This window comes from Epinephelus lanceolatus, chromosome 21 (assembly GCF_041903045.1).
Source record: "Epinephelus lanceolatus isolate andai-2023 chromosome 21, ASM4190304v1, whole genome shotgun sequence".
NCBI lineage: Eukaryota > Metazoa > Chordata > Actinopteri > Perciformes > Serranidae > Epinephelus > Epinephelus lanceolatus.
Window position 1 is genome coordinate 37,646,416 of NC_135754.1, and position 22,146 is coordinate 37,668,561.

At 41.9% G+C, this 22,146-nt stretch overlaps 1 protein-coding gene across 5 annotated transcripts; it reads right to left on the minus strand.

Annotated features, from left to right (window-relative positions):
• Positions 1-1,047: 1,047 nt before the first annotated feature.
• On the minus strand, positions 1,048-17,143 carry gprc5c (G protein-coupled receptor, class C, group 5, member C). Of its 5 annotated transcripts, XM_078163706.1 has the most exons (6): positions 16,883-17,143; positions 13,242-13,333; positions 11,279-12,310; positions 8,093-8,193; positions 6,421-6,555; positions 1,048-3,794 (listed from the first exon to the last, which is right to left on the minus strand). In XM_078163706.1, the coding sequence occupies exons 3-6, from the start codon at positions 12,264-12,266 to the stop codon at positions 3,762-3,764; spliced, it is 1,257 nt and encodes a 418-aa protein (XP_078019832.1). In that variant the 5' UTR covers positions 12,267-12,310; positions 13,242-13,333; positions 16,883-17,143; the 3' UTR covers positions 1,048-3,761. The 5 variants fall into 5 exon arrangements, with proteins under 5 accessions (XP_078019832.1, XP_033467325.2, XP_033467323.2 ...); XM_033611434.2 differs by lacking the exon at positions 13,242-13,333 and having other exon boundaries at positions 6,421-6,552; positions 16,883-17,142; XM_033611432.2 differs by lacking the exon at positions 13,242-13,333 and having other exon boundaries at positions 16,883-17,142.
• Between the last annotated feature and the right edge of the window lie 5,003 nt (positions 17,144-22,146).

Sequence of the window (22,146 nt, forward strand, 5' to 3'; positions counted from 1 at the left end):
AACATGTTTTAGTAGAAACCAAAAATACAAGTTTGAACCTGAGAAGCAGAATAAAGCAGCAACACAGAGGAACAGATGTCAGGTTTTTAACATTTTGCATCCATTTATGGAAACATTTCTCTTGTATTTTAAGAGCTGCGTATTTATTTAAAAGTGTCTGACATTTTAACATCATGCATATATTCACACAGCAGATTCATCCCATGTACCTGTTCTCAGACAGCTCCTGTATGAGCGCTGCAGCTGGTCAGTGTCTCACTTTGAAAGGCTGTGAGTTATGGGCCTGACTCAGAGAGCTGGCTGCAGACATTTTAATAGCAGAGATAGTGGACTCCACGTTGTAAACAAACACCTATGACGTAGTTTAAAGCAGGATGCACTTCATCAGAACGATATATTTCCCCTGGAGAAATAAAGCTGGAGGTGGAGACACTGCTCTGTGTTGGAGAGGACGCTCAGTGTTTAAATACAGCCTGCTGCTGTGTTTCCTCTCTAAAGAAGATGATTTGGCATCGCAGGAAACAGATAACTGAAAACTCCGATGACCTTGATGAATTCAGCCATCTGATGTCAGTGAGCTTGGATCAATAAATCTGTTTGCACGAGTTGATGAAGCTGATTGAGTTGCGTGCCTGCCTGCTGTTACTCCTCTCACAAAACACCGGACCTCTGACGTGTTCCCAAACAGCAGCACTGCGTCCTGCAATAACTAGTCATGTTGTGTGTGGAATAAATCATATGGTAATAACTGTTGGGAAGAACATGCAAAATACATGTCAGAGCTTATCAGCAGCCTCTAGGTTCATTTGTCTGCAGCAGGAGGTGTGTGATCATCATTTGCCTGTTTCATAAACACAGATTTTCTTTTCATTATGTGTCATATGTTTTAGGGTGTTTAGTCCTGAGCTGTCTGCACAATCAGTTTCCGTACACAGACTAGACATCATTTAAGTCAGCCAGTATCATCCACACAGTGTATTTCCTGTCAGCCTCTCTGACTGCCCTCAGCACCTCACATGAACTTTTGATTAGAAATCACACTTTGCATAACATCACAAGTGAATATTTATTTGCTGTACATTAAAGACATGTCACACAGTGGCTGTGGTCACAAAATGTCATTGAAATGAAATAGAAACAACAGCTGTGTGAGATCTTTCCCAGACAGACAATATATTTCTCTTTAAAGCGCCTCTTCAGTGTATTTTGGCATTTCTTTTTTTCTGAGTCATTTCCTGACAATGTTGATGAGCCAAACAACAAAAACACATTGCTGCTAAAACAGGAAGATGATATATGAATACAGTAGAAGCTGCAGGTCATACATCATCCTCCAAGTTTACACAGGTGCACTGTCGTCATGCCTCTTTGCATCTGAGCAGCAAAGCTGATAAACACTGTTGTGAGCAGTGTTGGGGGGTAACGTGTCACAAACGTGACGTATTTGTACGATAATTTGGCCCTCTGTACGATGTACGATCAATAATCCCAAAAATGCCAAATATACAATAATTTGACCATTTCATGAATGTGTGGTTGTAATCAGTATGCCGGAGTTTTTTTGTGAGCCCTGAAGGCATCTGTTCTCATGTGACATGTTTCCAGCCAATCGCACTTTGCATAGCGTGAGATACGGGCAGTCTGAGTGGGCGGAAGTTCGCTGCATAGATCAGCCTCTCATTGGGCGGAACGAGCCACCCGCTGAAGTCCTGCCCTACCACCTCCGGTTGCAGTTTTCAACACGTCCTTCACTAACTTTTGCAGTGTTTGATCTTGCGGGGATGTAGCCATTTTTCTGCTGTGGTTCGTGTCCTGTAGGTGATATTTTTGTGGGCCTGTTACACCAAAACCTGTTTCCCCCCGGCAATATTTTTGCAAGCGCACCGTTACTGTGGCACCGCCCAGAACAATTGTGATTGGTTGAAAGAAATACAAGCAGCCGGGGCGTTTTTTTCTCCAATCTTAAAGTGAGAGTCGGCCCAGCCAGACCTTTCTTTTCTTGAGAAAGGTCTGGTGAGAGAGACTAGATACGGGTGATGTTTGTCTCTGAACAATGAGCACGATTGGCTGAATGGTCAGCTGTACCCGCCCCACGAGGCGCTAGGACCCGTCAGGAAGTCGAGCGAGAATGAGATTCAGAACAGAAGAAGAAGAAGAGGAAAAAAAGAAGCAAGGAAAATGGAAAAAAGTAAACCAAAAAGTAAACACTAGAGAGACTATATTTGCCTATAGCGCATCAGTAGGATTGTTATTTTGGTTACGACGCATGTACAATAATTTCCCTCAAAATATGATCATTTTGAGTCTCTGGTTCGATAATCCTACATTTCCCACCTGGCAACGCTGGAGCTGGCCTCTGCTATGTTTTTTCCTCATCCCTGTGATCAGCACATCTGGATGATGTTCGTATATGTTGGATGTGTTTCCCTTCAACTGCAGCGCTAGCGCCCCATGAATTACGTTACGTCCTTAATGTAAAGTTACATAAATAATGTACGGAGATTTAGTCAAAGAAACATGGCCAGGACGTACCTTGAAATGACTCAGAGTTCACACGGTTCCAAACATGCATCACCTGGGAAAAGTCCAAGGGGAGAGTCTGTGGTTTTGTGACCCATCCTCCACCCCAACCTCCCTCTTTACAAAACTGCAGACAACCACTTCCTTGTTTACTCCCATCAGCGCATTGGTCAGATGATCGCAGCCTTCTATAATGTGTAGAATTACTGGCCCATGATTATGCGTTATACTGGGGTGCGTTACCTTTCATAGGAAAACGTATAAATGGTTTATGAGAATAGCCGTCCATTTTTATATCACTTTATACCTTTAAACTGGTTTATCGCTGCAGCCCTGCTGGTATCATGTTCTGGTTCACATTGAGAATCATAAGTTAGTGAAGCACGTGTGATTTCAGCTCTCTGTTCTCATGATCGTTTGATTGGTAGAAATTAGATTAAATAATTAGAAAGCACACAGAGGTGCTATAAATAGTGTTAAATATGCATATTCATACAATGCTTCCATGCAGTGTCATCACACATTAACAACATATTTACATGAATTAAACACCAGCAGCTCAAGTTTACATGTGAACTCTGTGGTTATTAACAATATTCACAATCCAGGCACAAAAATAGACACAGACTCCGATAATTAAACTTGTCTGTGCTCAGTATTTGTTTTATATCAGTGAATTATTTCTGACAGTGTGTCTTATTTTCAGTCCGTGTTGTGTTCATGCCAAACTGGGTAAAGAATGTTTCTTCGGTGCTGCCGCTGCAGTGACAGTTTGGTTATGGTGTGTTTAGGAGGGGGTGCACTTTTACACGTGTGTGTGTGTGTGTGTGTGTGTGTGTGGATATCATAGTGGGCCAAAGACACTCCCAGTATTTAGTCAAACTATTCTCTTCAGTCATTTTTGTCTCGTCAGCACCGTCACTCTTCAGCAGAGAGCTCAGAGCGACCACTGCAAAAAGTCTTTGTTGTGCAGCAAAGCCGCGGCTTCATCCCCTCGCTTTGACTTCCAAATGAAGCTCTATACTGTCTGATACCCAGCGGCACATTGGAAAGCAGTCAATAGAAGGTTTAGGTGTTTTCCATCAGCGGGGGTGACCTGGCGTTCACCTCCACATGTCTGGGCAGAGGGTTCCTCTCAGAACCAGCTTAGGGAACCATGGAGAACAGCAAACATACAGTCAGAGAGTGAAGATGAACAGACGTGAAGTTATTGTGACGAGGTGTTGACAGGAGCAGCGTGTTCACCACTGGGACGTCCTATGCAGACCATTCCCCTGCAGAGGAAGAGAGACGTAGAGTCGTTGATCGAACAGGAACATCGTGAGATTTGAAATGAAAACTACAGTCTGACAGATCAACAGGTGGCTCTGAAAAGTTTGCAGTTTCCTAATCCCAGGTAGACAGCAGCTTGGACTCACAACAGTCAGTTGATTCAAAAGCATCTGAAATCACTCCATATTTCCTACACAGTGCGCTGTTTTTACTTTGCACCATTATATTTGAGTTTCTGAAAAATGTTCTCTCTCAAAATGATCTCCTAATTTAACAAAAAAGTACTTTGCATAGTATCTGCACTACTTTTTGCTAAAACTCATCCACTGCTTCTCCTTTGAAGTAAAATGTGACTTAAACATCAATTAAAATTATGTTTTTATGTTTTATTTGTTGTGTCAGATGTTCTGTTCCCCTCCAGTTCAGACAGATTTACACCTGACTCGTCCCTGGCTGGATCAATTACGATCATTTACCTTCTACGGGGAAGGTTTGATACGATGACTGACAACCTGCAGAGCCTTCGCACTTTAAGGCATGGGCCACAAATCAGTTAATAAAGGCGAGTGACCATTGCTGCCTGCTGAGGCAATATAGAGTCCGCCAAGAATGAGTCTTAAAACCAGAAATTAGTTAGCATTTTGGCGCTCCTGGTTCTCGTCTTAAAGTCAGCACATTTTTGGTTGAACGCCTGAATTAAAATCTGTAGTTAACACAAGCTGAAGAGACTTTCATGTTTTGTTTTGTAACATAAAACATGTCACTCACAAACTCTGAAGCTTTTATGTGTTTAAAAAAAAAGGTGGTTGCTAACAAGTGGCTCAATGAAACTACAGAACGTGGTGACGTTGGGGCATTTGTAGTCTAATGTTAGCTTTTTAACATGCAGTAACTGCATTAAGGCCTCAACAAAACACCTAAGTATCATATGTTCGTTTGCCACAGAGCTTATTTTCTGCAATAATCCAAATCTAATGGAAAATTACCATCAGCTTTTTGAGGAGGGAACCAGTATGATGCTAACCTCCAGGTCAGCCGACAGAGAAACGGCATCCCTGGAGCACTTTATTCATGCTGAATGTAGCGCACACTGAAAGCTAGCTTGCTCGCTAACAAATGCACGTCAGCTAGCTTACTAAGAAATGCTGTCAAATATGATGTTATTGGTACATTTTCCTTTTTCTTATGCCAGCCAGGCAGCATCTGTCATGGTCTACATCATTCAGTATCAGCTGGTTGAACAACAGTTAATGCCTCCTGCATCTTGGCTCACTCAGAAAACTACAGCCAGTGACAGCCAAACACCAACCACACGTCTTTGCTACTGCTTGAGGCTGTGACTTCACCTGTCAGCGTTCACTAAACCTGAACTCCACATGATGTGAACATGCCAGAATGCTCACTCGCATTGAATGGAACTGAACGTGGCCTGAATATTTGCAAATGTTTATTTCGTATGTGTGTCACCATGCTCTTACAGAGAATCTGCGATGACAATTTTTGCCGCGCACACTCTCGCACCAGACCACTAAGGTTAGCATGAACCTAGCTTAGTAAAATAACGAAGATGGCTGCAGCTTGAAGGACTATTTCCAAATTCTGATGGCAAATATGGCAACACTCGTTCATAGACATTGAAGCTACAAAATCACAGCTCATCTCAGCATGCTAGGCTGTTAACATTTGTCTGTAACTCAGTGCTACGTCACGTTTCATTGCTCTGATTGGTTGCAGGCTTATTTAATTGAGTCCAGAGGCACACGGATCCACGCCAGGGATACTCAACTTGCTTTGCCTGGGGGCCACTTTTGCGTCATGACAGTAGGCCAGGAGCCAGCTAATAAACAATCATAATTAACATGCAAATGTAAATACCCTAGATTGAGTATCACTGGTCCACGTCATTGGAGAGGCTCCAGACTAATTCCTGTTCATGCACTGGTCTGGTGATGCCAGGCTAAAAGAAATTTTGGTGCAAGTGTGGTGAGCTGTTTTCAATTGTCACAGTTTTAAATGTAGCTGTGTTGAATAAAGACCTAACTGTGCTAGCAACACATTTGGTGAATAAACAGCTTCTGTATGAACCTGGGTCCCACTGGGATCCACTGTAACTGCTGTGAAACTGACTTCAGCTGCCGTCCTCAACAAATGAGAGAACGACAAACTTTTCAGAACCACCTTAAATCCTACAGGTGAGTGTCACATAGTCAAAATACAGTTTTTCAGTGAAGTAATAAAAGTAAATGAAAATACAAGAAGGATTCCAAGGTCAGAAAGAGATAAATCATATCAAACTCCCCTTTTCACCAACACTGTTCTGGTGTCGTAGGAAGAAAAAGAAGCACAGAGTGCACTGAGTCCAACCAGCACACTGAGCAGACCAGGTAAAAGACGAGAGGCCTTGAGAGAGCGCGAGCTTCACAAGGTAAGAAAAAAGAGGATCCAGACAAAGAGGTGATTCATAGTCAACCTGTAGAAGAAGTTGCTATGGATACGGCAGGAGCTGAGAGGTCGACATGCACAGAGGCAGGGGAACAGAAAAGCATCTGGAGGTGAGCAGGTTGATAAGGAAGGAGCAAGGAGAGCTGTGGAGTGAAGAGGCGTCGGAGAGCTCGGGGCACGACCTACGCTATTTCCGTTTGTCTGTGCGTACGCAGTGCTGCCGGTCTCGGTGTGTGTCGAGGGGGTGCTGCTCCCGCTGTTGCCTGCAGAGTTGGCGGAGGCTCGGGGAATGATGATGTCATAGGACACGTCCGGCGGCTGCTGCATGACACGGCCCATGACAAAAACATCCAAGACATGAGGGAGGGAATGTGTCTGTGAGCACCGCCTCCACAGAGTCAGTGTCCTGTTTCAAACACTCCTTTAAACTCTCTGATGATTTATAGTCAGATTTAACTCTCAGGTTTTCACGTGTGTGCAGACCCTGACTCCTACTGATGTAACAACCCCTCAGAACTCACTGTTCTCACTTAGCTTCCCTTCACAATGATTTAAAAAAGATAGAACCAGTGGTAGAAGAAGTATTCAGATATTCACTACAGTGTAGGATTACTCTGTTACAAGTTAAAATCCTGCATTCAAAATCTTACTACAGTAAAAGCAGTGGTGGTCCTAGACTCTGTGGGGCCTTCAGGCAGGGAAGCCCATGGAGGCCCCCAAACACCCCCTGATGTCACTTTTCCATCTCTTGTTTTTCCTTTTGATTCTTGTGTGTTTCATTTTGGTTCAGTTCAGTTTTTCCATCTCCACAGTGAAAGTTGTGGATGGTACCAACAGAAGCGTTCCTTAGCGTCCCCATGTTTGGTCCCCCCTCTGTTGGGGTACCTAGCACACAGATCTTGTACTAACAAATCAAAAATGGGTTCGGCCCACTTGACATGCTGCCGTGCTGTGCTATGGCCTATTCAAGTGCTGGAGTTTGTTATTTACGTGACAACACCTGAATGCAACACAGGCTCCGCTCCACTGAGTTGCACACAAACTCAATGTGCTGTGCTGCGGGTCCAGGCCGGGCTTGGTTATAAAAACTAAAGTGATGGTCAAAGTTGTCACAGTGAAATTTAAGGTGTGCTGATGGATTCACGTCATCAACTCATGCATTGAGTAACATTACAAGTTAACGTTCCAACTTAAAAGTTGCCGGCAGTCGGCCCAGTGAATGAAGTTATTTTTTTCTCTTTCATTTTATAGTTGTAGTTTACTGATGTATGAACAGAGGTTACATAAAACCAGAGTGAGCGTCCTCTACTGACCAATCAGACTGCAGGGTTTCTAGCTCCACCTTTTAGTACCAGATCTGTGTGCTAGGTACCCCAACAGAGGGGGGACCAAACATGGGGACGCTAAGGAACGCTTCTGTTGGTACCATCCACAACTTTCACTGTAGGAACTGCAAAGAAAGTGAACTGAACTGAACCGAACTAGACTGCTTGGTGGGAACGGGGCTTCAGAAATAAAAACGTGGGGAAATAGGATCCAGGTTGAAAAACACCAGAGTTTCTCTTTAATAAGCTGAACAATGAGAGTTTATCTTATATCTTGTTTTCAATCAAACTGGCACATATTGTGCTTACACCCTGTTTTCACACCATTAACCTTCACTGTGTCCCATTTGTTCTGAATGCCTCTGAACAGCTCCCTGCACTCTGTCAAACATTACTGTCAAAGGTTGTTCATTACAATAATAATTAGCCTACCTCAGGACATGTGAGTGTGTGTGCACCAGCTGCCTCTACACTATCTACGCTGGATTCAAATGTGCGTCTGTGTAATGAAACCACGTGGGTGTATTACTCACATTTCCCACTGCTTTGCTGATGAGAGCCAGCTCAGTGGGCTGGTAGACCGACCCACGCAGCTGACCCGTGTAGCCGCTGTATGGAGACACAGGCTTGGACGCTGTAATGGACAGACAGAGACAAAAAAATGTCATTGTTTTGTCACCAAACAAACCTCTGTGTGATATCTTTAGGCTCCTTAAGTGCTGCCGTTCCCCAGCAACCATCTCTTAAATCTTTATGTTTCAGTTCAGATACACTTAATCACCAGAGCAGCTCCACACTATCTGTCCTCCGTCTCGTCTTTGGTATCAGTGATGTGTCCTGCAGACACACCCAGCAGAGATGGAGGTGAGAGATGACTTTGTCACACTTTCGGATGAAACTGTTGCCATGCCTCAGTTGCCGTGGTGACAATGCAAACACATACCGTGATGTTGCTGGTGGGAATCAGACTGGGAGTGTGTGTGTGTGATACAGTGGGCAGGGACGCAGTTAGATAAGAGCCACTCATTAACAGGAGTGAGTCAGAGCATGTTACCTCTGAATACCTGACCGTGACTCTAGGAAAGAAATGGTTGGTCGAGTGTTCCCATTCTGCTGCTGACGACTGTTTTAGTCATCGCTCGCAATATGAGGAAAGAAGTTAGGGAGTTAACTGGACGAGTTAGGAACATAAGGCTGAGATAAAGAAGAGAAATAAATGAAAACATGAACAAAACACACAAGAGAGGACATAAAGAAAGGGAAAGACAGAAATGTTTTATACTTGAAGGGACTTCAAACTTAAGATGTCCAAAACTCTGTTTTTCAGAGCGACAGTGAAGATAAAATATTTCACTGCACAACAGCCATATTTATCTCATGTTAAATGACAAACCTGAATCTCTAAATTCCAGCTGATAAACGTGGCGGGGTAGAAAGTAATTTAAGTTTCCCCCTGACGTGTAATCTCATATAAATACCTAGTTATTTTCCACCTCTTCACCGCGGTGACACGAGCTGACAGTCGGGTGAAAAACACTCTGCAGGACATTAGCAGCCACTCAACACCGTCCACCTCATCACCTATGATTATCCAGCGACTCCACCGGCAGACTGCAGGACTTTGTGTTCTGATCTTTGTGGCTTTTTTTACTGCAGCATCAGATCCTGTTCAGCTCAGGACTTCAACAGCAGCGTATCACATTCTGTGGGCTCATCACGTAGACACAAAACAACCTTTTGGGGACATTTCGCAGACCAATCTGTCTGTGAGCCTGAAACTTTTACTCATCGGTACAAGGTCACTTTGAATATTCTGTGATAAGTGTATTATAATACAAACAGTCAATGCAGGGACAGAATGTACGACTCAACGTTCCCCGGACAAAACCGTGGGTAAGAAAATATGATGCAAGCCCTGGTAGACATTTTAATGAACTTACAGTCTAACTCTGAGTGATATGTAATCATGGAGGTTACTGTGTGACTAATGTGTCACATGCAAAGTGAATGTATCCATAGGCTCAAACTTCCATCTTGTTCCGCACAAACAAAATCAAATTTATCAAATACGTCAACAAGGCAAATATTTGGTTTACAGGGAACAGTGGAATAAAAATGGCGTCCTGCCAGATGAAAGCGTGGAGCTTTGCATACAGAGTGATGTCATACCTGAGAAACAAAGGATCAAACATCTCATCCCCACAGGTTTGTGCCAGTTAATAAAGTGATATAACCAAAATGCACCAAGAAAAGAACCTGTGTCTCTCATAGATGGGACTGAAATTAAAAATCCAAATTGTAGTAATAAACACAGAAGAGAATGTTTTTATTCTAAAAATAAAACCTCATCAAAAGTACCGCCACTCACAAATGTCTCACTGTAAATGGCAGAGGGCTTCAAATTCTGTATTTGTACAACATATCCTCATACAACATGATATCTAACGAATTAGTGCTCCATGAAAGGCGTCATCATGTTACATACCTAACGCAAAGGTACGCAGGTTAGGATTAGGAAAAGATACATAGTTAGTCATCGTCACCTTACAAACTTAATGTGAAGTTACATGCTCAATGTTAAGTTAGAATTAGGAGAAGACAGGATTGGTCGTCGTAACGTAACATACTTAATGCAAAGTTACGTACTTAACTTTGGTGAGGATTCTCAGTCATCCAGGTCATGGTTATTTTAAGTACTATATCAAAGGCAGTTTCTTGAAGTAGTAGGTAGGTTTAGAAAAAAAACATGGTTGGCTGTCGTCACATTACATTCTTAATGTAAAATTACATACTTAATGTTATGTTATGTAAGCTAGGTTTAGGCAAGTAAAGTTTCGTAGGTTAGGTTTAGGAAAAAAAACATGCTTGGGCATTTTCACGTTACATACCTAATGTAAATTTCCATTCTTAACGTTAAATCATGTAGGTTAGATTTAAGCAAGTAAAGTTATGCACATTAGGATTGGTTGGAGGTCGTCACGTTACGTTCTTAACGTAAAATTACGTACCAAACATTGAGTTACGCAGGTTAGAGTTAGGAAAAGAACCTTAGTTGGGCGTCATAACGTTACCTACTTAACATAAAGTTACTTACTTAACGTAAAGTTTCGTAGTTTAGGATTAGGAAAAAAAAGGTGGTTGTGCTTCATCACGTTAAGTTACCTAAGTTAGGTTTAGTAAAAGAAACATGGTTAGGCATCGTCATGTTACATACATAACATTAGGTTACGTAGGTTAGGTTTAGGCAAATAAAGTTATGTAAGCTATATTTAGGTCAAGAAACATGGCTGGGCATTGTCGTGTTACCATAAAGTTAATTACTTAACGTAAAGTTACTTGGTTAGGTTTAGGTGAGCCTTACCTTGAAATAACTCAACGCTCACTTGTTTGTTTTTCATCACTCCAACCTACCTTCTACACCAACTTTGGCTCTTTATACTACGTCTTTACTCCTGTCAGCACGTCGGTCATCTGATTGCAGCCTTCACAATTATGTGGGTTACATACGAATTCTGTTGCATTACTTTTCATAGGTGTATGTATGAACAGTGCTGGAGAGCAGCCTGACTATAAGATGGACAGCAAACTTTTCAGCACCACGTTTCAAGCCTACAGGTGGTGAGACTTTGATACAGAGAGTTTTACATTAACTATGAAAGGTTAAAATAAACATTTGGACTGAGTGTTCTCAGAGGAGCTCTGATATTCAGGCGACATACCTTGGTTTGGTTCGTCCATAGAGAAAGCCTTATTCTCCATGAACATGTTCTGGGAGCTCTGCTCCTTCAGGATCGTCTCGTAGCCGACGTCTCGGTTTGGGTACACGATCTCCCCAAAGCTTTGCTGGCTTTCATCATCGCCGCTCAAACTGCAGATGTCAGGGATGGTGTAGAGGATGAGGAACACCCACGCATTCGCCACCAGGGCGATGGCCAAGGTGGGGTCGTCCCATGTGGGTCCCCCACTCCTCTCATTCCCGTAGACGTACATGACGATCCACGCCACCCAGATACACACAGAGAACAGGCTGGTGATAAGGATGAAGGCGCCATCCTTCTTCCACTGATTGTGTTTGCCCGCCATGATGGCCAGACTCGCCACCACCACAGCCAGGATCAGGGTCATCACGTAGATCAGCGCCATGACGAAGTCCTCGTTGGCGATGTTGCAAGGCGTAGCCGTGGCTCTGCTGGCTTCGGCTGTGGCGTTGAGCGGCCCCTGTGGGTGACGCACCACTGTGATGATCAGCCACTCAGTGTTGATGACCACCTCCACCAGCCACAGCCCCAACGCCCCCAGACATAACATCCAAGCCCGGGGCCCGCTGTTCCGCCTGGCAAGGATATTCAACCTCACACACTGCATCAGGAGGCAGGCGAAGCAGCCGCCAAACAGCACCCCGAAGAGGAACCTCCGTGAGGCACAGGTGGAGAAGTCCTTCCCCACGATGAAGGCAAAGGTGAGGCAGAAGAGACCGGTGGTGCAAACCAGGAACCAGGCGTTGAGAGCCACAGAGCTCTTGCGATTCTTGTCTTGTGTGAAGGGAATACTCGCCAGCAGTGAGAGGAAAAGCACAAAGGAGAAGATGACGCCAGCTGCTGCAAAGGCTTCCAGCACGATGCCCCACACGGCATAAAGGTCACACAGGTTGTAGTAGAGGGAGTCCACGTTAGGGCCGCAGCCCTGAGGGGTGTCGTTGGCAGCCATGGGAGAGAGCAGAGTTGGATTTGGACGAGTTGCTCTGGGATCACCTGTTCAGACGGACACACAGAGAGAGTCTGAGAAACGTCAGATGTGCACAGACCTTAACAAAGACTCAAATACGTCAGCGACACTGGATTAGGATTCTGTTGTCTACACCCAACTGAGCAAACATTAATCGCCCATGAGTCAGTATACACACATGGGATTCAAACCTTTGTCGTGATGTTTACACTGAATATATGTAACAGAAAGTGACTTAACTGTTATTCAGAGCTGAAAAGAATCTGAGAGCTGCATCGCAGAGCTCAGCAGCCCCCAAAATATCACAGGAATGTCAAACTATGGACTTTTTCCCAGCTCCATGTTAATCATTAATGGAATCTAAGGACAAATATTGTTTCTGTACATTGTGATTACGCCTGAATCGATGAGGTGAAAGTGCATTGAACCTGAAGAGCTGTAGGCAGATCTGTAGTTTAAATCAAATCACACAGTGGCACATCACTTTTATGATTGTTTCTACTGAACAACACAAAGTCAGAGTTTGTGAATAAATGTCCCGTCTTCCTGCTGTCTGGCTGGCTCTTTTTGTCCCCGTCAGATTGGATTACAGTGAACTGAGGACAGTCCCTGAGACAAATCGATACCAGTGTGGTGGCGGACGTTCAGTCTTTCTAACTTCTGCAACTCAATCAGGAAGAAGATCTTTCTGGAACAAAAAATCAACCTTTTCTGTTTCACTGTGAACCCTGATTTGGTTGGTTCCTCATGTTTGTGGTCACTGACTGTGGTTTTGTGAGCGCTGTCAGACTATAATAAACTACTATTAGGTTTGTTTTGATTTTAGGTGTGACCTCAAAGCACACACAGCATTAAAGGCTCCAGTATTCTGCTCTAGATTTCAGGCTGGGCTAAGTGACGCTGTATTAAAGGGACAGTTCAGCCCCCAAATCAAGGACTACATAATTTTTCTCTTACCTATTGTGCTGTTTATCAGTCTAGATAGTTTTGGTGTGAGTTACTGATTGTTGGAGATATCAGCCGTACAGATGTCTGCCTTCTCTCCAGCTCTACAGGTAAGAGGAGAAATATGTAATGTCCCTTGAAAGTATTTTTTGCCTCCGTTGCCACGGAGAGCTCAAGGACCAACAGCTTTACGGCATGTTTGCAATTTCTAAAAGCTCAAGGTAGAAACACACGGCACACTTTCATTCCAGTGTGAGACAAAGGACAAGATGAAAGAACAAGACAATATCTTAAAAGCTCTACGGCTCAGCAGGTTCATGTAAACAACCTCAAACAGATGAAGATTAGAGCGAAGACTCCCAGCTGGTGAAACTTTGTCTGACTGATGGCTTTTGGTACAAATGTTATTATTTTGTTGTAAATTTGGTACAGAGATAAATCATTTACAGAAAGTGATTTTCTGAAGTACATCAAACCATAAACTTGAAGTATACGAGTCATTTTGTCTTCACTTGCTGTGGGGCCACGTGTCTAAATCTAGCTCCTTCCTAATGTTTATTCACTTTACAACAAACCAAAGCAGGTAAAATATAATGATCTTTCTGTGTGCTGTTTGCCTTGATTGGTACTTAAATGCAACATGACACCAGCCCAGTCACCAGAACAAACATGGTGGCACTGGGGGAGGTGGAGGAGACGGTGGATGGTGTGACGCCAGGGAGAGATGCCTACCAAGCTGCAGACCGCTGCTCGAGCTCAACAAACAACAAAACCGGTTGAGATTAAATGAAGCGTTGCAGTGTTGGCGGAAGCTTATTAGCCACCAAATGTGGGTGTTTAGAAGCGACATTGTTTCTGGGACAGTGCAGTGAAAAGCCACTGTATGTTACTGAAACATCGCTGTGTTTCTTGCGGGGGTAGTGACCCCCAAAACCAGGTATTTCAAACCAAAACATGATTCTGTACAAACCATAACCAAGTTGTTTTTGTGCCTAAACCTAACCACGTGTTAACCACAGCAGCGTTGTTGAAACGTAAAGTTTGAAGGTATCTGCTACATAAATGCACAAATGTAAGGCTGTTTTAAAATGAGTCCTTTTAAAACAAACAGAACTCAGTCCTCTTGGGGTGGTTTCACATTTGATTCAGCCCTCTAAATACACTCAGAGCAGTGACTCGGCATTTTTTGGGCATATGTGAACACTCCAAGAGAACTCAAACCCCCTGAAGCAAACTGTAGTTCAGTTTGCTTCAAGTTCGCAGTGCGGTTCACTTAAAGGAAATGGCCACTTTAGAAGGAAAATACAGACAGTACTTAGTGACCCTCATGCCGACAAGAAGCCCAGTGTAGTTTTTTAATCCACAAAACTCGGAGGATAACAGCTAGCCGGAATAACAGCTACGCTTGAAGTGTGCGAGACTAGCTGATGGCTAGTGGTGGTGCTAGTTCTCGAGTCTCGCGCGAGTTGCCATGTAAACACAGCACTCCTGCAGGGCAGGCTAACTGACCACAGTGAGAAATGATGCTATAAAAGTTGACGTCTTTTCAAGTCAGTTTTGCATGCCTTGGCTTCAGGGCACTTGGATTACGACGGACGAGCCGTTCTGATGTTTTTGAAATGCATTAGCAGAGTTTTATTACATTTTCAAAATGTGGGTTCTGTGCACTTCAAGTGTAGCTGTTATCCTCTGATACCCCGAACAAGTTTTGTGGATTAAAAAACTACACTGAAACTACACGCTTGAAAAAAACAGATTAAACCACGTCGGCCTGTAACACTTCCAAGGACGCAGGACAGGAGTGGTTTGGTCCACAGAAGACACTGCACATCTCCAGATGTGGAACGTAGGACACATCAAACAGCAACAGTCTGCAGCAGAAACACTGAGGTTCTCCTCCAATTATAAGTTCATCTGAAAGTGAGGCGTTTCATAACCACACTGCAGCACCCTAGAGTCCCCCAGAAAGTTTACTCAGCCCTGGATAGAGTTCTACCGATACAGATACCAGTATCTGAAATGCCTCTGGTACTGCCTAAAATGCAGTATCGGGTATCGGCGAGTACAGCCTATGACCGATCCGATACCACGTAACGCCTCACGTCATTACGCATACGCACGCTACAGGCAAACGAAACGGAAACGGAGCGGAGTTTAAAAAGCATTCTACTGTAGCCTTTAAAATGTCTTTTTACCAAACTGTGTGGCTGCACTTTGACCTGTGTCTTGATCTGTGTCAACACTGAATAATAATAATAATAAAAAGTTTAATGGCATTCATTCTACTATTATGTATTTATTTCTTAATATTTTACACAGAGTTTTAGGAGTTGAGACATACAACAATTCATATCCCATCCATTTTTATTTTACGCGCTGGTATTGGATCGGTACTTGGTATCAGCAGATACCTAAAGTTCAGGGATCGGAATCAGTATCAGGAAGGAGAAAGTGGTATCGGTGCATCTCTAGCCCGGGACGGACCTGAGATTGTCAGTGAAGACTCTCAGTCATCAGGTCATGGTAACCATAAGTGCTATATCACAGACAACTGGTCTTGCTTGAGTTTCTTGAGGAAGCTTCTTCAGTTCTGAAGAGCTGGTGTGGAGTCGCAGGCTTTAAACTGAAGTGAGTGTGAACCCTGACAGAGTCGTTAAGGTCACATGTGAGTCTTTAGGGTCAGATGGGACCAGGTGAGAGTGGGTGTACAGTCGTCTGGGGAGAGATCCCAAGACTGCACTGTAGGTGAGTGATAGTGGTGTGTAAGGAATGTCTGAGAAATTCAGGAGGATCGTCAACAAACTCCACATCCCTGCACACTTCCCTTAGTTTGTTGCAAATATTAATGAATCTGTCTCATCTATAATCCTGTCATTTTCATCTCTTTAACACAATTTCAGTCACTAAAACAAACTCCTTCATGGTCACTTTGTGTCCTGTTTATCATATTTTATTTTGTGATATTCTATTCTTACTATATATATTTTTATTATCAGTATATTCTATATTATTATTATTATTATTACTAGTTGTTTGCTTTGCAGAGTCAAAGGCACAAACATGTCACAGTGTATGGTGTCTGATGGTGTACGTGACATTAAAACTGATCTAATTTAATCATCATACAAGACCTCCGCTTCACATCTGCAGTCTGCAGCTGTGTGTGATGATACATTTAGTTTGCAAAGAAAATAAAAAAAAACACTGGTCAGTTTAATAAAGTACAGTAACATGCCTCTTATTCCTCGTCACCATGAAGCCTACAGGCTGATTTACTGTAAACAGCAGATTTGTTTTCACATCAACATGAATGAAAGTATTTTAAGCATCCAAACCACTGACACCAGTTTCACACACACTTCAGGGTGCGTTCAGGGACATGAATAACCGTTAGACGCACTTTATCCTGCAGGTAAGAGACTTCATCTGCTCTTTTAAAATCAAGAAAAATAACATTAAGTGGAGTTACTGCGCATCTACAGCAGCCTGGGCTCTGAAGTACAGGCAGCAATATAAACACACTGAACTGACATGTTTGTTGTTTATGTTAATAAATGTATAAATATACAGACAAAAAGTAAAATCATAAAACTGACTGACATAATGTCATGAATATAAAGCACTGAGGTGTGTGTGTGTGATGTGTGAGGTACCTGTGTGTGTCAGCTTCACTTCACTCTGAGCTGCTTGTTGATCTCTGAAACGGTTCTTCACCTGCTGCAAACGGCTCAGCTGACGGTAAAATCATCCAGAGAAGTCTCAGTCAAAGTTTCTACTCTTCGCTGAATGTGATATTAAACCTCGTCAGGCTGATCTCACAACAGCTTCACCTCAAATTAAGGATTACACAATCCTTCAGGAGCGGTTCACTGCGCACTGCTGACTGCTGCTGCTGAGAGTCTGACTCTTTCTTTGTCAAACACACACCCCCAAGTACACACACACACACACACACACACACACACACACACACACACACACACACACACACACCCTCTCTCAACATCTCATAAAACTACTTTTTCCTAAATAACCATCTTCCTTCTATCTGATCATTTTGCACTAAGAAGTTTTATTGTATGATCATTTTATTTTCATGTCACAGAAACAGATTTGCTCACAGACTCATTAAAACATGTGACAGCAGACAGGTGGTGGTGTGTGGAGACACCTGGTGGTGACAGGTGTTCAATGCAGCAGCAGTTTAGAGACGTTCAGAGACATGGGGGGGGGGGGGGGGGGGGGGGGCAGCAGAGGACAGCTCATCCTGTCACAGTCAACATGAAGAAACTAAATCTTTCATAATATCTGCAAAAATCTCCTCCATGAATTCTGTAAATTCACATTTCAGAAGATTTAAACAACAATAATGACTCATAAAACATGCTAATTGTATATAAATAGTTAGGATGGTGAGGTCTTTTTCACAACACTTTTTAAATAATTTTATTTGTGCAGCACAGTTCATACAGCACGTGCAACTCAAAGTGCTTTACATTTAAAAAAATGAGAAGACACATAAAACACAGGATCAGATCGAGTAAATAAGATTTAATCACAAACACATACATTAAAATACAAATTAGTACTGATGCCAGTTATTTAAATAAAAGCTACAAAAAGGGAAGTGTGAAAGGATAAGAGGTTTTAAGATTTTATTTGAAGCTGTCGACTGAATCAGAGAGTCTGACGTCCTCTGGAGGGCTGTTCCAGAGACGAGGGCCAATGAGAACGCAGCCGTCATCACCGTACTTTCTAGTTCTACTCTGGGGGACATTTAATAGACCAGAGGTGGAGGAATGTATTCGACCAACATATCAGAGAAGTCGTTAAAGGACATATAGGACTGACATTAGATGCACCAGGGGTGTAAATATACACAGAGCAGGCAGTGTGATTGCACAGGAGCCCCTGAGGTGGAGGGGCCCGTGGAGAGAGGGGGGGTCCTTGCAGGTGATTCAGATTGCTACCTTGTTTAGTTTAGTTTAGTTTAGTTTAGTGTGGTTTGGTTTGGTTTAGTTTAGTTTAGTTTAGTTTAGTTTAGTTTAGTGTGGTTTGGTTTAGTTTAGTTTAGTGTGGGTTGGTTTGGTTTGGTTTAGTTTAGTTTAGTTTAGTTTAGTTTAGTTTAGTTTAGTGTGGTTTGGTTTAGTTTAGTTTAGTATGGTTTGGTTTAGTTTAGTTTAGTTTAGTTTAGTTTAGATTGGTTTAGTTTAGTTTAGTGTGGTTTGGTTTAGTTTAGTTTAGTTTAGTGTGGGTTGGTTTGGTTTGGTTTGGTTTAGTTTAGTTTAGTTTAGTTTAGTTTAGTTTAGTTTGGTTTGGTTTAGTTTAGTTTAGTGTGGTTTGGTTTAGTTTAGTTTAGTGTGGGTTGGTTTAGTTTAGTTTAGTTTAGTGTGGGTTGGTTTGGTTTAGTTTAGTTTAGTTTAGTTTAGTTTAGTTTAGTTTAGTTTAGTTTAGTTTAGTTTGGTATAGTTTAGTTTAGTTTAGTTTAGTGTGGGTTGGTTTAGTTTAGTTTAGTTTAGTGTGGTTTGGTTTAGTTTAGTTTAGTGTGGGTTGGTTTAGTTTAGTTTAGTGTGGGTTGGTTTGGTTTAGTTTAGTGTGGTTTGGTTTAGTTTAGTTTAGTGTGGGTTGGTTTAGTTTAGTTTAGTGTGGGTTGGTTTGGTTTAGTTTAGTTTAGTTTAGTTTGGTATAGTTTAGTTTAGTTTAGTGTGGGTTGGTTTAGTTTAGTTTAGTGTGGGTTGGTTTGGTTTAGTTTAGTTTAGTTTAGTTTAGTTTGGTATAGTTTAGTTTAGTTTAGTGTGGTTTGGTTTAGTTTAGTTTAGTGTGGGTTGGTTTAGTTTAGTTTAGTGTGGGTTGGTTTGGTTTAGTTTAGTTTAGTTTAGTTTAGTTTAGTGTGGTTTGGTTTAGTTTAGTTTAGTGTGGGTTGGTTTAGTTTAGTTTAGTGTGGGTTGGTTTGGTTTAGTTTAGTTTAGTTTAGTTTAGTGTGGGTTGGTTTAGTTTAGTTTAGTGTGGTTTGGTTTGGTTTGGTTTAGTTTAGTTTAGTTTAGTTTAGTTTAGTGTGGTTTGGTTTAGTTTAGTTTAGTTTAGTTTAGTTTAGTTTAGTTTAGTTTAGTTTAGTTTAGTTTAGTTTGGTTTGGTTTGGTTTGGTTTAGTTTGGTTTAGTTTAGTTTAGTTTAGTTTAGTTTAGTGTGGTTTGGTTTGGTTTGGTTTAGTTTAGTTTATCAGGATCCCCATTAGCTCCTGCACTGCCACAGCTGTTCCTCCTGAGGTCCACAACTTTACATTTGTGACAGTGCACAAAATAATTCAGATACACCACTGAACAAAATATCTGGACTGAAACACAGACACATACAAACAGGATAGCTCCTGGGAATACAATAATTAAGATATGTGCTTCTCCATGATTTCATTTGGTAAGTAACCTCCAGTTTGGGGCTACATTTTGCTCTGATGAAGCTTCATTATTGTAATATTAGAGCAAGTATTTATATAATATTATACATTCACATGTGTATATTTCTGTCCACACATTACATCTGCATGAAAACGAATAGTTCCCACGAAAAATAATATATATATTTTTTTTTACCATGCATGAAGTTCATTACAGTGTATGAATCATATTAGACCTAAATTATTTTTAAAAATGAATATTAATAATTTAAAAACAGTTCCATTTGCTATGTATGTCCTCAAAAAGCCAAATCTGCATCATATTTTTTTCTTTATTTAAAATATTTAAAATAAGCAGTTGCTATCTAAAACAAAATTTTATGATTTGTCTATATAAGCCATACAATTTATAAATGAACTATAAAACTATTCAATTAAATTATTTAATTACTTACTTTGATTTGTTTTTTTTTGTCACATGATTGTTGGGTATTATGTATGTTGTTCTTTACACCACTGAGGTGCACTGTATTTTTTATTCCTCTGTTTCATCCATTCTATCTTAGCCTTTTTTCCATTTTGAAATATTATTCATGAGTGTGTTTAGTTTACTTTATGTCTTGACTTGATGCTTTCTATGTCTTATGTAAAGAGAAGAGCACAGACACTCACAAAGGAGGAGAGACAGTTCAGGGGTTTAATGTCAAAATGAAGGTATGTACAGGTTTAAAGGCAGGTAGCTGTGGGACGGACAGACAGACAGACAAGCCAACAAAGTGTCTGGAGCTTTTACTCAAGAACACAAGCAAACAGCAGCTTTGCAACAGAGACCAGGGAGGTAGAGTCGGTACATGAACTGAGTGACTGATGAGGGAATGAGGTGCAGCTGAGCAGGTGAGCAGGAGGGCCAGGTAACTGCAGAGCTGATGAATGAAGTGGGAACAGGTGTGTAGATGGGTGGGGTCATAGGTGATGGGGGAAGGAGGGAAAGTGTGAGGGCATCTGGTGGATGGAAAAACAGAAAGACAGGCTGTCACTGTGTACTTTAAATGTTCTTGCTGTTGAAAGCTGCTATAGAGATAATAGGGTGCAAAATACAACCAACATTATTATAAAGCAACAGCACAGATAGCCAAGTCTGGTTCTAGAAATCTCTCTGATTTCAAGATAGAGGTTGATTTTAATTTTCGTAAGGCTACTGGCTTAAAAAAAAAAAAAAATCCATAATATGTGTAAGTCTGAATCTACATCTCAGGTTTGTCGCCAGTCTGACCAAGCGTGCATTTTAAGGCTTATTTATGCTCCCTTTATGTACGAAAATGTATACGTCCATTTCAAACGATGTTACCGTCACTGCCCACATACTTCCATGCGTTCTTTACGTTGGCATGGATGTTAACCAATATATCCACCAGGGGGCAGACCAGAGTCAAAAGTTTACATGGCGACTGTGGAGGAGATATTGATAATGTACCTCTTGCATAAAAGACAAAACCAGAGGCAGCGTTGTAGGAGGCGGTGGTCGGTGAGGCCGTTAAATACATCGTGACTGGAGGACGGAGAATTCTTTTCTCTAGTACTGCCGATGAGAGAAATTGAATTGTTATTTCTTCTTCGTGTCTCACTAGAGCTACGTATCGGGTAGTGACAGCAACACTGCCCCCACGGTTCCCGGTGGTACTGCTCCGTTTGGCCCGTATCCATAAGCTTCATGGAAACATGCAGAAATACGGACGAAATGAACGCAGAGCACGGACAGAAGGCTCCGTCCGTATCCGGATCCGTATTTAACGTTGAGCATAAATGAGCCCTTAGTGCATGTGTGGATCAAACCCGTTCTCATCCCAACTTGTCAGTTACCACTGTTTTGTCAGTGGACCTACAGCTTAGCTGTGGCTTGTTTGTGTTATTTTGTGACTTTGGTGAATCTGAACTAAACCTTTAAAACACCAAGTCACACAAAAACATAAACTAAGTGATGGAGGCAGCAGTAGACCAGCAGCTCCTGTGTTCAGCGAGGTAAAATTATTGCTTTTGTCAAAAGGAGTCTGGCTTTGAAGAGAGCAATTCACTTTCTGTGTGTTCCCCATCAGAAAGGTCTGTCTGTTTGGGAAGTACTGATCGTACGACTGATAAATGAGACTTGGATTATACTGCACGAGTTGCGTGAGGGTTTGTAAACTGAATTGTTGATATAGTTTTGCTGTTGTTGAACGTGGACCCCAATGACTTCAATTCATCAAGAATTTTCTTGGCTTTTGGATTCTTCGTTCACTGTGGAGGCATGTGAGAAAAATAAAGTGTTCTTACTGAATTCAGTGTAACACGGTGTGAGTAACTGATATACAACTGATTATTTGGGGGGGTGAAGTCTTCCTTTAAACATGTCGGCCCTCAATAGTAAAAGGCTGATACAGATTACACCATGCATATGATTCTGTTTGAGGAGTTACATGTTTGTAACTCAGAGGAAAAGAGTGACTCGTTCATTTCCACCTTGTATAAAGTTATATTTAAAAACAGG

What these genes read in the sequence shown, in the direction of transcription:
- gprc5c (XM_078163706.1), bottom strand. Translation starts at nt 12,266, where the DNA reads ATGGCTGCCAACGACACCCCTCAGGGCTGCGGCCCTAACGTGGACTCC. An exon ending in TCAGCAAAGCAGTGGGAAAT is followed by an intron (nt 6,556 to 8,092) that starts GTGAGTAATACA and finishes CGTGTCATGCAG; the next exon opens with CAGCCGCCGGACGTGTCCTA. An exon ending in CACAGACAAACGGAAATAGC is followed by an intron (nt 3,795 to 6,420) that starts GTAGGTCGTGCC and finishes CTTCCTCTGCAG; the next exon opens with GGGAATGGTCTGCATAGGAC.